The 15,432-nt window shown below is 38.2% G+C and overlaps 1 protein-coding gene across 1 annotated transcript in view; it reads right to left on the bottom strand.

The window, feature by feature from the left end:
• Positions 1-13,966, bottom strand: part of LOC109913789 (kelch-like protein 2) — a 45,641-nt gene extending 31,675 nt beyond the window's left edge. Inside the window, exons 1-2 of the mRNA XM_048605838.1 lie at positions 13,806-13,966; positions 4,445-4,554 (exon numbers count right to left, since the gene is read on the bottom strand). Of these exons, the coding sequence (XP_048461795.1) occupies positions 4,445-4,554; positions 13,806-13,851 (156 nt within the window). The 5' untranslated portion in view covers positions 13,852-13,966. The remainder of the gene's footprint in view (positions 1-4,444; positions 4,555-13,805) is intronic.
• Between the last annotated feature and the right edge of the window lie 1,466 nt (positions 13,967-15,432).

Raw genomic sequence — 15,432 nt, 5'->3', positions numbered from 1 at the left:
ATTAAGGATGGGCAAGAAATGCCTGTTTGTTTAGCCGGCAAAACCCACATACCATGAACAAATTAGAAAATAATACTTAGAAATGGCTCCTTCATTTAAACTCTGTACAGTTGAGGGAAGCAACATCTCAGCATCTGCACTGTGCTAAACCCATCAGAATATAAGCTTCAATGAAATCACCTTTCATTCTTCTAAATCCTGAAGAATGCAGACTCATTCTACTTAATTATGTATCTCACGAACCTTCCTCTATGGAAATATGGACACAGTACTCTAGGCTCGATCTAACCAAACTCTGATACAATAGAAGCAAGACCTCTATCCTGTACTCTATTCCTCTTGCAAGATGGGCTAGCACACTATTAAGCCTCCTAATAGCTTGCCGCACCTGCGTGTCCATTTTCAGTGACTTATCCAGACAGACACCAAGGGGTCCTTTAGACATCTACACTTTCTAGCCTCTTACTAATTAAGAGATAGTCCGCACATCTGTTTCTCCTACCAAAGTGAATAACCTCACATTTTTCCACATTATGTTCCATCTGCCATGACATCAGCGACCAAAGATTTTGTTGCATTAATTGTCCCTCCATGTCGAGCAAATTACAACAAACTGCTGGGCATTGGTTTTGAGTGTAGGAGCTCAAGGTAGAGGCAGAGTAGGATCTTCCATACACCACTTGTACAGTTTGAGACCATTTCAGCCTGTCTCATACAAAAAGGTTAGCGTCACCAAGTTTGAGCTGGAAAGTGTTCATACTGTTTTTATTGTTCCTGCTTCACATTCATCACCATTCTCAAATGAACATGGTGGAGTCAGTGTTTTATGAGACTACTTAGCTCTGTTTATAGCGTCTTGATTTTGGTGTTCATCAAGCAGACAGCACTTTGTCTCACTTATCCTTTAAGGCTCCAAAACGCAATTGTTTTAAACAGTTTAGTCCCAAAATCGATCGGATAGAATTGCATTTTTGGGGAATGTTTCTCAGAGGACTAACGTCTGCACATAAATTTATAACTGCTCCTCGAGAACAGAAACAAATCAGAAAATGATTTCCTTTACCATTATTTAAATAAAACTACTTATCATCAATAGATTACTCAACAAATCAGCTATTATTTGCTGCTGTGGCATGTCCAGATGTATGCCAAAATAATGTGCAAATGGAATGGACACACTATATATAGAAACATTGAAACATAGGAGGAGGAGGCCGCCATTTGGCCCTTCAAGCCTGCTCCACCATTCATCATGATAGGGCTGATTGTCCAAGTTAATAGCCCAATCCTGCTTTCTCCCCATTAACTTTGATCCCATTCGCCCCAAGTGCTATATCTAGTTGCCTCTTGAATACATTCAATGTTTTGGTATCAATTGCTTCCTGCATTAATGAATTCCACAGGCTCACCAATCTTTAGGTGAAGAAATGTCTCCTCATCTCCGACCTAAATGGTCTACCCCAAATCCTCAGACTGTGACCCCTGGTTCTGGACACACCCACCATCGGGAACATCCTCCCTGCATCTACCTTGTCTAGTCCTGTTAGAATTTTGTAAGTCTCCATGAGATTCCAACCCCCCTCATTCATCTAAACTGCAGCGAAAACAATCCCAACCTAGTCAATATCTCCTCATACGTCAGTCCCGCCATCCCTGGAATCAACCTGGTAAACCTTCGCTGCACTCCCTCGAGAGCAACAGCATCCTTCATCAGGAAAGGAGACCAAAACTGCACACAGTATTATAGGTGTGGCCTGACCAAGGCCCTGTATGACTGCAACAACACATCCCTACTCCTGTAATCGCAATGAAGGCCAACATACCATTTGCATTCTTTACTTCCTGCTGCATCTGCATGCTTACCTTCAGCGGCTGGTGCACAAGGACACCCAGGTCCTGCTGCACGCTCCCCTCTCCCAATTTACAGCCATTCAGGTAGGAAATTGGCCTTCTTGTTTCTGCTTCCAAAGTGAATAACCCCACATTTATCCAAATTATACTGCATCTGCCATTGATTTGCCCCTCACCCAACCTGTCCAGATCACGCTGAAGGAACTCCGCATCCTTGTCACAGTTCACCCTCCCACCCAACTTGGTATCATCTGCAAACCTGGAGATGTTACATTTTGTTTCCCTCATCCAAATCGTTAATATATACTGCGAATAGCTGGGGTCCCAGCACCGATCCTTGTGGCACCCCACTAGTTACTGCCTGTCAATTTGAAAATAACCCATTAATTCCTAGTTTTAACCTTGTACATTAATCTCCTATGTAGGACTTTGTTAAATGTTTTCTGGAAGTCTAAACATACCACATCGACTGCCCCCGCACCCCCCACCGTCAACTCTACTAGTTACATCTTCATAGAATTCCAACAGATTTGTCGAGCATGATTTCCCATTCATGAATCCATGCTGAATCTATCTGATTCTGCCACTGCGTAATACTTTCCATATATGAGCTGATCTCCCATGGCACTACCCATGTAGTCAAGTCTGAGATTACTCAGTCATTACCTTACACATAATTCACTATATTTTGTCTAAAGCTAACACTGCACACAATACCGGTGAACCTCCTACGATGTCTTGCAAACTCAAGTATCATAGCATCGTGGTGGCTCAGTGGTTAGCATAGCTGCCTCACAGCATCAGGGGTCCAAGGTCGATTCCATTCTCAAGCGAGTGTCCATGAGCAGTTTGCACATTCTCCCCGTGACTGCATGGGTTTCCTCCAGGTTCCTCCCAAAGTCCAAAGATGTGCAGGTTAGGGTAGATTGGTCATGCTAAATTGCATGTAGTGTCCAGGGATGTACAGTCGAGATGCATTCGCCATAGGGAAAGGCAGGGTTACAGGGATAGGGTAGGACAGTTGGTCTGGGAGGGAGGGTCTTCGATGGGTCAGTATGGACTTGATGGGCCAAATGGCCTGCTTCCACACTGAGGGTTCTATGGTTCTACAATCAACAAATGCACAAGTACAAGCATTCTAAAATGATATAAATTATAAAGGATCAAATCTGACTCAGCAAAACAAAAATGTTTATATGAACAGTTAAATATGGAAATAATTTACAAAACATCACAGGAAAACACAAAAATGGTCATGTGATTAAGAAATATTAAAATTATTCAAGTCCTTTGCAATACATTTGAATGAATTTAAAACTGTATTTATGACAGATGAATTGTCATAATTGAAAATTTGAACTGATGACTAAATAAATAGTTATAAAATGACTGACAGTTTATGGGAAAACTGTTGAGAAAGACCAAACATATGCCAGTGCACACTCAACACAGAATTTAATAAGAGGTAGCAGATGGTTTAAAAGAGGGGGAAGGAGGCATGAAGCATGGAAAATGGCCTCCTCCAGTTGACATTTCAGAGGCAGTGTTCATTCACTGTTGGACAGGCATACACGCACACAGAATCCATATTTATATCTGCAATCGGAGCGTCCATTGATGTACATGAGGTTTATCTCTCTGGTATCCTACACAATTTACTGCTGAATCTTATAATGCTAACTGCTCTGCACACTTCTGTTACCTTCCACTTCCAGAGCAGCAAGTGTTATCATTCTTGTTTTATATCCATTAGGCTCCACAACAAAATTTCCATTTTTTTTAAAATTCCACAACAGCACCTAGGTTTGACCTTCAATTCCCATGCTGCTAAAACTTCATTGTTAACAAGTCAAAGAAACTGAAACCACATCCGAAGTGAATGTCCAATATAGTTAAGTTACACTGTGTTTTTGACTGATCATACGGAAATAAAAAGGGCAAGAAAGAGAACTCGACAATGCATCATTTCAGAAAATCTATTGATCTACTGGACACTGACTGCTGGTCAATTCAGTACATAAGTATACGTCTTCATTGTTTCGATTTGCTCCAAAAGTAAGTGATATCCGCATCCACTCTTCAGGAAAAAAACTATTTATCTAAATGAGCTGGTTGACCTGTTGCATAAGGCTGTCATTCCCACCAAAGGTGCAGAAAGCACAGGGGTTCATTTTGGATGAAAGCTCATCAACTCAAAAGGTCTGTTTTGATTATTATTTGGTCCAGCTTTGATATTTGGGGCCTTCCAGAAAAGGAAAGCAAAGGACCCAACATCAAAAAAGGTCAACCTAAATACTTCAGTCACCTTCCACCAATACATTAAAATCTTTCATAAAAAGATGGATGAAGTGAGGGACAGATTTTGGAATCTGTGCTACATTTTCCAAGGCATAAATATGTGGCAAATAACTGGTTCCAAGTCTTGGTCATGCCCCATATCTACTTGGTAAGCAATGCACAAAAGCAGGAACGTATTCCTACCAGCCAACCCTTTATCAACCTTGTGAACACGAACCTTGGTTTGACCAGACACTTTACACTTAAATCAATTTTAACTAATGGGAACTCTTCCAATATTAATTTGTTGCTTTACCTTTTCTTCTGATGAGATTGTGAGCATGTCACTGGCTATCAGACTGCATACTTGATCTATACCAAGGTTGAGGAATTCCTCTCCCAGCACAACCTCTGAGAAATGCTGTTCTGTTCAAAGAAAAAAGTTTTCCACAAATTACTTTGATTTCAAAACCACTGTAGCTTAGCACAAGAACTAACTCAAGATACTCAAATAATTGCATAGAATCCAAGAAACTCAAAAGCAGGCTATATAAACAGAAAGTGTTGAAAATATGCAGCAAGTTAAATAGTATCTGTAGAGAGAAATTGAGTTAGTGAGAACAACAATCTATTGTCAGAACATTTCAGCAATTACTTACTTCAGCAAAAGAAACATTTTTACTGTGACAGTTCTGGCTGTGAAGAGGTGCAAAGATATTGTCACAATTTTACTTCAAAACTAAAGTTACAAAATCCTTAGAGGAATACATGGGTTGTAGTTTCTTCACTATTTTATTTAGGTAAATAAGGCACAGCTAACATACACCTTGTGCTACAGTATTTTCCAAGCAAAAATACTGCATTAAATCCTAACTGTCTTATTTAAGTTACAACATAATTTTGGTCTCTTCTTTCATAAGGACAAAGTTGGGTGCCAAATGGCATGACACACTATTTCTCCAGCCATTTCTAGTTTTGCCTCCATATAGCACAAACAATGTAATCAGGTGATAACCATGGATAGAGGTTGGTATACTGGTTGTTATAGCATTTCATTTATGGTTCTCTTAAAGTGTTTTCTCAACCACTTTGTTTGTGACATCAATCCTGCGAGGTTATCGTTAAAAGCCAAGCTTTAAGAGGTGCAACAATCCATTGGAGGTTGCCTGGAGAGGACTCAAACCTGATTTTGATCTTGATCTCTAACATTTTTAAAAAGATCATTCAATTTGAGGCTTCTTGAGCTAAAAGCATGGTACATTAAGTTGCACTCTTGCACAATTCATATGATGATAACAAAGTTCAATCAAAACCCCACCTGGTATTCCAATTACACATGGATCTTACAATTTAAATAACCAACTCTGTACTGGCATTAGGTCAGGGTTAGAATATACATTTATGTATATTCTCTGTCTTCTACCATTATCTTGAGTTTTTCTAAGTGCCCACTCATAACTTCCTTCATGATCAACTCTAACACCTACCCACAACAAACGTGAGGCTAAGTGGCCTATAGTTTCCGGTTTTTTCTCCCTTGACGAGAAGGACAATGCAACCCTTCCAAGTAGTTTAAAGACTTCCTAGCCTGATGGAACCTTTCCAAAAACTAATGAATTTTGAAAAATTAACACCAACGCATCTACTACCTCATTAGCTAGCTCTTTTAAGACTGAGGATGAAGTCCATCGGGATCCAGAAACTTATGAAAACACAGGTTCATCAGTTTGCTCAATTCTGCTTTCCGAGTGATTATAACTTCACCAGACTACATGATTCTTCCAACTTCATAACTTACAGGTATTATTGAAGTGTGAGCAGAAGTTAAAACTTGCCTAACAATGACCCAACTATTCCTTCTCTCTGCTTCCTGTTAGCTAACCAATCCTCTATCCTTAACAACATAAAAGCAGAAAGTGCTGGAAAAACTCAGATCTAGCAGCATCTGTGGGGAGAAAAACAGAAGAATCAAGGGCAATGAATTTTCTTTTGAATACACTTTTGAAGAAGAGTCATTGCACTTGAAACTTTAACTTAAACATAATCAATCTCTCTTTAAAACCTTACAATGCATCAACAAGCCTTTAGGTCTAACAGTTTCCCCAATACCTATTCCCTGGTGATGGTGATGGTTCAAGTTCCTCCCTGCCCTCACCTCACTTCATGATTTTTAAGTATCTTTGGGAAGGTTTCTTAGTTGCCTATAGAGAAGGCAGACAAAAAATACCTACTCAACATCACCATAATTTCTTTGTTTACTATCAGTTATCACCAGATTCACCCTCTAGAAGACCAACACTCATTTCAGCTATTCTTTTCCTGTTCAAATACATGTAGAAACTCTTATTGTGTTTTTTAAAGCTAGCTTTTTCTCCTTCAATTTCCCCTTCAACACTTTTTTTAAAAAATGGAAGTGTTTCTTTGCTGATGCTTAACATCTTTTGACCTACCACCAATGTTTGCAGAACTGACCAGTGTCTCTTTCAATTTGATACTATTCTTAAGCTTCCTAATTTAACCATGGATGACTCATCCTTCGTAAAAAAAAACTCTTTTTCATTTGGTCAGACCTTTGGAAAGAGTTATTGACTATCTCCTTAAAGGAATGCCTCTCCAGGTCTACTGTTCTTACCTTTAAATCCAGTTTCCCAGCTCACTTCAGCTAATTTCACCATCATTTCATTATAACAGTTTTGTCTAGGTTTACCTTTTCCTAGCTTCCTGTCATTCCAAAATATAAAATAACTCTTCAATTATCAAGTATTAGCCAATGGTCACCTTGTGATCATGTCTCTGTAACATTAGGATATATGTATTTAGTTCTGTGCCAACAATTCATCCAATTTGTTATCAATGTTGTGCATTCAGATGCAGAGCCTTTAACTCCATCATTTTTGCAATCCCTGGCTTTATCAGCTGATTCACTTAAGCTTTTACACTGTCCCATTCAGCCACACTTTGGCTAGTAATACCCATTGCTACCCTGCTCTATTACGTTGATGTTCCTCGTTAATTTACCATATCTCCTCTCACATGAATGTTTCCCTCTACAATTCAAAGCCCTCTCTCTAATTTAATTACACAATTCACAAGAACACTGGTCCGCATACAGTTCAGGTAAAGAGCAGCCCAACAGTACAGCTTACACACTCTGTAAAAGAACTGGTTCCACTGCCATGAATTGAAACTTATTTCCCTCACACCAGTCTCTGAGCCATACTAATCTCTAATCTTATTTAGCCAATGTCAAATTGCTTGTGGCTCAGGTAATAATCCAGAGATTGAATCCCCAAGCTTGCTCCCCAAGCAAAACATCTTTCCTATTCCAATGTACATCATCGGTATCTATGTGGACCCTACTGGAACTCTTCCCCCTCTCACTGCAAATTGCATTCCATCCCCAAGCAGATGTTCTAAACCCTGGCGCTGGGCTGGTATCCAAGCAGCCTGAACTCTTACTCTCCGTTGCAGAGAACTGTGTTAATTCCTTGTGCTAGCACTGCTTATTAAATTTGTGTTCAAAATTGTGAATCAACTTATCTTAATTATTTTCTAATTACTGAATGAGGAGGGAGTGATTTTGTTTATTGCTGATTCAATTGAAGCACAAATTTTCACTGGATCGCTTATCACCAGGCCACATCTTACTACCCAATCTGACAGACATCTCACTTGAAATGCTGCGTAGCAAAATCTCTCTCAAATTTTCTAAAGCATTTAATAATGTACATGGCAAGCAATTAAAATTCTGATTCACCTCAGATAGCTCCTCGAAGCCTAACACGGATAAAAACGTGCCGGTACATCTCGCTAAGGTCACGATTCAATTGGGAGGAGTGCGCCAATAATTGAGGCCCCCCTATTCCTCATGCCCAGCACAACGTGTCACTTCCCAATTGCACTACCAAGATCATCAATTTGCCTGAATGCTATTCAGGACAAAAGTAATTCACACCATTTTCATAATTGACAGAAAAATAACTTTTCACTGTAAACGGTGAACAAAAAAATGAATCACAACCATGCAAACCCCAAACACACACAAGCTCTCACAAATAAGGCAGACAAAAGTAACTCAAAAGATTGTGTAGGAAAACATGGACAGGGAAAGACAAATTCTGCATTTCAAGAGTCCAGGCCTTGAAACATGGAACGAGTTGTTTCTCAAAGTTTCTTAAGGCTTAAGTGATTGTTACGACTCACTGGAGTAGTGTGCTCAAGTCAAGCCCTGCTACTCTCGGAGTTGTCAAAAAGTCAAAGATTTTAAAAAGTATGCAAAATTCCTCAATTTAACAGGCTTTTAGACCCAGATTCATAGAAAGCACAGACCAGGTTTCTGCATTTAACAAGGGTCACTATTTATTACAAGTGATTAGACTCTAGCTACAGGCAAATAATTATGAACTGTTGGCATATAACTCCATAAATTAAAACTCTAATCCTTTTTGAACTCCCTCTTACAAGTGTGCGCACGCGCGCACACACACAAAGCAGTTCAGTGGCTCCTGTTCACGAGGGTCACTGCGTTGTTTATAAATGGTTCCTGTGCTGGTCAGAATGCTGCTTTCTAAGCCATTCTCTAGATGCTTCCACTACTTTGTCATGGGGTGGCTAATTCATCTTTACAATGCCTTGACTTATTAAAAGTCACAACTTATCGCAACTGCTGAACAATAAAATAAACTGATTTTCTTCAAGCATAAATTGGCTTTTTTTGCAGAGAATAGAGAGAGTTCCTGGTGGTCAAACGTCTCCTCCGTATCTTGTTCACAGCCCTAAGCTACTCAGCTACATAAAAAACCAGTTATTTAATTGTTAATGGGCAGAAGACCTCTCCACACGTAACTGGTTACTAGTCCACAATCCAATCTATTACTTGTTGCCAAACAAAGCTCAGTCTGTCCACAAGTCTTCTGCTCCAGTTCTTCTGTAACCCTATCCCACCACCACTTAAACAAGCAACTATGTAAACAGTATTTGCAATGAGTGGAGTTATTTTCTTTCAAAAACATGCAGCAATCCTTGTAATCCATTGTTTTAAAACATTTTTTTTTCCTCATTTCAGTGCACAATTAAAAAACACAAATAAAAAGACGCAGTCTTTACGGTGACTGTGACATGATGTTGTCTGCAGTGTTGGTCAGTCTTCAATTCAACAGCTGATTGGGTTGATGTAGGTCATTTCTTGTATTAGAACTTTTCTTTTCATAGTCTTCAAGTTTTGTCTTTTTCACTTAGAGATCTAGTTGGTGAAAGTTGCTCCTTGTTTTCAAGCTTCTGGCACTCAAAGGTCAGTAGCTACAATCCATAGAAAGAATTGTTTTTATGTACAAAATCGGTTTATGGCCCCATTATTTCAGCACTTCCAAAGAGATCATTTTTACTGACACCACTTGCAAGTGCACAAGCGTTGGCCATCTTGGCTTTGGCAACACACACACACACACACACACACACACACACACACACACACACTTTCAGAAAATTCCTGTAACCCATCCACATTGTTAAACATTTCCTGTATCCCCAACGTATTCTAAAAAAGTATCCAATAATTTATTAGTTTTTTGTAAAGTGTGGCACAAGTAATTAAGGGCTAACTTATTTTTGTCTCACAAGAAACATCGACATTAAAGTTTTGTTTGAATTTATAGCTTTATTTTGAAGCTATAAAGTAGACACTGCATAAACAACTGTTTGTTACAAATATAACGGCGAAATTGGTTGCCCGAATGTGAAAATTCACAAAGCACTAAAATGCTGATTTGTATGCAACACATTGCCTGAATATTGAATGTGTCTTCAGTCAGAATGAATTTTAATCAGGTATTTACTTTTACATAAGAGGTCAGATGTGTAATTGTGATATGAATTGACTGCAGATATGCCTGTCTCATTAAAACAAATATAGAAGGAAAGGGATTCGTGCATTACAAACATTTGGCTCTTCCCAGTAAAGTTTTAACATGAATAAATTGAATAGGTTAGATGGCTCACCATTTTTAAAAAGAAAACCATGTGCAGTGATAATATTAATCAGACAATAGCGTGGCTCTGAAAACCCCATTATAAAGACAGCAGGCACCAAAATGTGTGAAGAGAAATGTAAAAATTTTAATTGTTAGCTGGTTGCATAGTAAATAAACCAACCCACTCAAAATCAGCCGAGGACTATTAATTTGTTAGAAAGTAATTTGCATCCAGCTGAAAAATGGAAAGCCGCAACAACTAAAAATTACGTAAACTCTTTCTGTAATATTTACTGGTTGCTAAGGGGACATAGAGGAGAAAATCAACATTAATATAGAACTCTGTTTCAAGGTTGCTCTTGAACAACCAGTACCTTCAAACAATTTTCATAAATTGAAAAAATATCATCTGTTTGGATTTTTGTATTTTTTGAGAATCAAAAATTGCAGCACAAAAAGGAAATAATTTTACATTTTACCTGGTTACTGCAATATCAAATTGATTTTTTTTAACCTTTTAAACCTACACTCTGCACAATGTCTTTATTTCAGCTCTCAGATTACACCTTGATAAAATGCTCTTTCCTATAATCCACCCAGAATACAAAACATTTTCTGTATTCCTCGTTATTCCAAAAAAGGTTTTCTAGAACCTTTTAGTTTAATTTTTGGAAGTGTAGCACAAAGTAATTAAGAGATGACGTATTTTCATGTTACATTAAAAATATAATTTGTCCACATTTTTGAGAAGAAAATATTCACAGCACATCACAGCGTTACTTTTCCCCCAAATCTTCCTTATCCTTTCCAGTTCTTACACAGAAAATTGCACTTTAATCTCAGTCTAAAAGAATGGATACCCTAGCTGCGAGATATCACCATGGACACCATCCTTTTAACTTCTTGCTATTTGTTCAAGTGAACAATATAGGAAGCTATTCAGTTAAAGCCATGAGTAATGTTAAACCAGGCACTATACTACTTAATAGATTCTTGCAATCTAGGAGTTGGCCTTGATAAACAGAATACTGGCCTGGGCTGGATTTTAATCTAAGTTCTAGAAGCACAAAAAATTCATGTTGAACTCTTTCAATGGAGAAACTGATAAAATGGCAGGGTTTCACAGCTTTTCTACCAGGGAGTCTTGAATCGTAATTAAAATCCCAGTTCCTTGTTTGAGCAGATATAGCTGACCTTAGTCAAAGGGCAATAAGAACCTTCAAACAAATTTGGCATCTGAAGGATATTCAGACAGAGTCTCCCCTGTTCCTGAATACCATTGAATGATCCCCTGCCATGCTGGAACATCTGTGAGGGCATCAAATATCAGCAGTTTCTTTTAAATCGTGGGGAAGTGCTGCACAGCATGTCAGGGTTTATGAACAATGCCATTCAAAAACAAACCTCAGCCAAATGTCAACATTTCTGAATATTCATTGAAGCCTATTATTTGAGATAAGTTAGCACTTATATGGGCAGGAGAAAAAAAACAAGTCAACAGTAAATGGTTTCCAAGTTAGTATTCATGAAAAGCCAGTTAGATTGGCATAAATCTCATTCTGTATGCCAAAGGAAGAATTGCAATCAATTTAGAAAATAAATCACAAGAACACCATTTCAAGTACTTAACACTCAAAAGTAATTTTGCTTATAGGGAATTATATAAATTTGAATAATTAACTGAACTAAATAAGTTGAAGCATACTGTGGTACTCAGCAGCTTTCAAGCTGTAACCCAGTAAGCTTACACTACAACAAATATACACGTTATTAATCATCGTCTCCAACCATGATAAAGGCACCAAGTCTAAGACAGTTATGCTGTGCCAAATATTGTTAAATAATTTGGAAGGAGGCAACTAGATTAATTTTTATTTGTAAAATCTTCCAAACTTTTTTTTATAGACAATTACAGAATTTGAAAACCAGAAGAAATGACTTCTGAGCTTTTGAAGATAAAAACATTTTTTTTTGAAGGACAATTTTGAAATGGAGTACTAATTAACACAGTAGTCACCTTTAACAAAACTGACAAAACAATGAATTGTATAAAGTATCAAGGCGTTTTTTTTAAAAAAGGTTCCCTTTGATAGATAACTGCATTGTTCTGTGTGGTAGCGGACCACATAAACTAGTAGATCCCGTCTTTAATGTTACTCATTTCAGCTGGGACAATAGCTGATTGTTACAATGGACTGTGCCCATACCCTGCTCTGGATCAGGAGCCCAAACTACAAAATGAGAAAATAAAACAAAGAACTGTGATGCTAAGGATCAGAAAAAAACAAAAACGGAAGAAACTGCTGTCGAAACTCAGCAGGCCTGGTAGCATCTGACGAGAGAAAACAGAGTTAATGTTTCGGGTCCAGTGTCTCTTCTACATAAACCAAATGAGAAAAGATTAGGCCCTGGTTATGATCAAGTAAATCTGTTCAAACTTCTCAGAATCACAAGGGAGATACAGCACTATTGTTGATTCAGCACAAATATTCTGTACTCTTTTGTTTTAGACACCACATTAGTCTCTTATCTTTCCTACTACCTCACTTGTCCTTTGGCACATTTTTCTATTCCTTTTCCTCTCGTGAACTTATCCAGTTTCCTTCTAAAGCACCCAAGCAATTTGCCTCAATCAGTATACAGTAGCAAGTATCACATTCCAATTACTCGCTGAAAAAATTGCATTTACCCTCATTTCCCTATTGGATTTATTAGTAACTAACTTCTGTTATAGCATAAAACCAACGTACTAAGGATGTGGGAGATCTGAAGTAAAAACACAAGATAGTGGAAAAACTCAGCTGATCTCCAGAAGAAGAGTCAAAATATTAACTGCTGTTTGTTAGGAATGTAGAATAGTAAAATGGCTAATTGATATGTGTTGGTTCTTTACTGTAATATAATGTAGCTAACATTTAAAACAGATTTTTGTTTGAAAAATGTTGCAGGAAAGTGAGCTTTCTTTGGAAAAGCGTAAGTAATGTTTGAGGACATTATGTAAGATGTTGCGACAGTTTTCCTGTTTCTCATCTGTAGTGAGCATAATTTAAAATACAAAGCTGAAAAAATGTATTAGCATTTTGTTTTAAATAATTACAACCGTTAATGTTTAAATAGTTAATTAATATAATTTTAATAGTTTAAACGGGCACATTTTTAAAATAACAACATTTCCATCCCTATTCTTTCTCTCTCCAAAGATACTGCTAGACAGGTTGAATATCCCCAGTACCTTCTATTATAGTTTACAGCCCCTTACTTTAGGTCATTCAATATGTGGAAACATTTTCTTGAGTCAAAACTGCTGAATTCTATGATAACTTTGTGGACCCCACTAAGGTTAGCTGTAAGACTTCTCTTTGCTACAAGATGTCTCAACCTATTCAAATTTGATGCACTTGCAGAAGCCAATGGAAGGTAACTATCACTTATGCAACTAATACCCCCAGCTGTTGGGAATAGAAGGAAGAGGGGAGAACAAGAAAACTTTTTTTTTGTCTGCGTGCAGTTTTCAAGTTCTTGCAGCTATTTCATCAAGCTGACCAGATAAATATAAATTTTGGCTTTCTGCATATGCTCTCAGACATTCTGTAATATGTAATACATACATAAAATAACTTCAACAAGTTACATAAATGATGCATTTACATTCATTCTTAACTATTTAGATGGTTTAAAAGACATTGAGCTGTTTTGGATAGTACTTGCCTGCATACTTGTTGGCTTGGTTCAAGAGTTCAGTGCAGGCATGCATATCAGCAAAAGCTCGAATCCCTAAACAATTAGAAGGATGAAGCTGTGACTCCAGGAAATCACAACAGGTCTTTCGCACATCCTGTAACTGCAGTAATCCTGCTGCTGGAAGTAATACCTGTTAATGAATGGCAACACATTTCAATCTGTGACAAGGCATCAACATCTGAACAATAAAAGTTACTGCACATTTTGACAAGAAGACATCAGATGCTAAGAATCCCATAATTAGATGGTACAAATACAAATTAAAAATGTAAACTAGACATTTCTTGCTTGTTTGTATTATAGGAATATAGGAACATCAGAATTATTAGTAGGAGAAGGCAATTCAGCCCTGCAAGCCTGCTCTGCCATTTAACATGGTCACGGCTGATCTTATCCTGGTCTCAACTCCACTCTTTAGCCTGCTCCCCATTGCCCTTCATCCCACTTTTCATTAGAAATGTATGCATTTCTTTCTTCCATCAATCGAGCGATTCTGCATCCACTGCACTCTGAGGCAGGGAGTTCCACTGATTCACAACCCTCAGAGAGAAGTAGTTTCCCTTCATCTCAATTTTTAACCTACCTCCTCTCACTCTGTATCTCTGATTATTTGTTCGAGACTATCCCAAAGGGGGTAAAGATCTGTTCAACATCCCCTTTATCAATCTTTATCAACTGGATGCAATACTCCAGGTGTGGTCTCAGCAATGCCTTATATAATTGTAACAACACTTCCTCACTTTTATAATTCAGTCCTTTTGCAATTAATGCCAGGATTCCATTTGCCCTCCTGATAGTATGCTGTACTTGCATGTCTTCTTTCTGTGATTCATGCACAAAGAGGCCCAGATCCCTCTGCACTGACACAGTTTGAATCTGCTTCCCATTTAAATAATAATTTTCCCTTTCATTTTTCCAGCCAAAATGGGCCAACCTCGCACTTATCCACATTAAACTCCATCTGCAAGATTCTACCCCATACTCCCAGCCTATCAATATTCATCTCTTCATCACTGCCTGCTTTCCCACCTATTTTAGTGTCATCTGCAAATTTTGCTATGTTACATTCCATTCTTGCTTGTAGATCATTTACACAGATTGTAAGTAGTTGAGGTCCGAGAATTGAACACTGTGGCACCCTGCTAGTTATAGTTCACCATCCAGAAAAGGACAGATTTATCCCAATCGTCTGCTTTCTGTCAGTCAGCTAATCCTCTATCCAAGCCAATACTCTCTTATGCAGCACCTTGTCAAATGCCTTGTGGAAGTCTAGATGTACCACATCCACTGTATCTCCGTTATCCACCTCGCTGGTTACACCTTCAAAGAACTCCAGCAAATCTGTCAAACACGACGTGCCTTTCATGAAACCGTGCAGGCACTGGTGAGTTGAGCTTTGTATTTCCATGCGTTCAATTATTTCCTTCTTTACGATTGACTCCCGCCACCTTCCCCACTACAGAGGTCAAACTAACTAGTCTATAGTTTCCCATAGTTGAATATAGGCGTTGCATTAGCATGTTTCCAATCAACTGGTACCTCTCCAGAATCCAGGGAATTTTGGAATACCATAAGTAGTGCATCCACTGTCTCT

This window comes from Rhincodon typus, chromosome 1, assembly GCF_021869965.1.
Source record: "Rhincodon typus isolate 14 chromosome 1, sRhiTyp1.1, whole genome shotgun sequence".
Classification (NCBI taxonomy): Eukaryota; Metazoa; Chordata; class Chondrichthyes; order Orectolobiformes; family Rhincodontidae; genus Rhincodon; species Rhincodon typus.
This window is presented reverse-complemented; position numbering and strand designations above follow the sequence as displayed.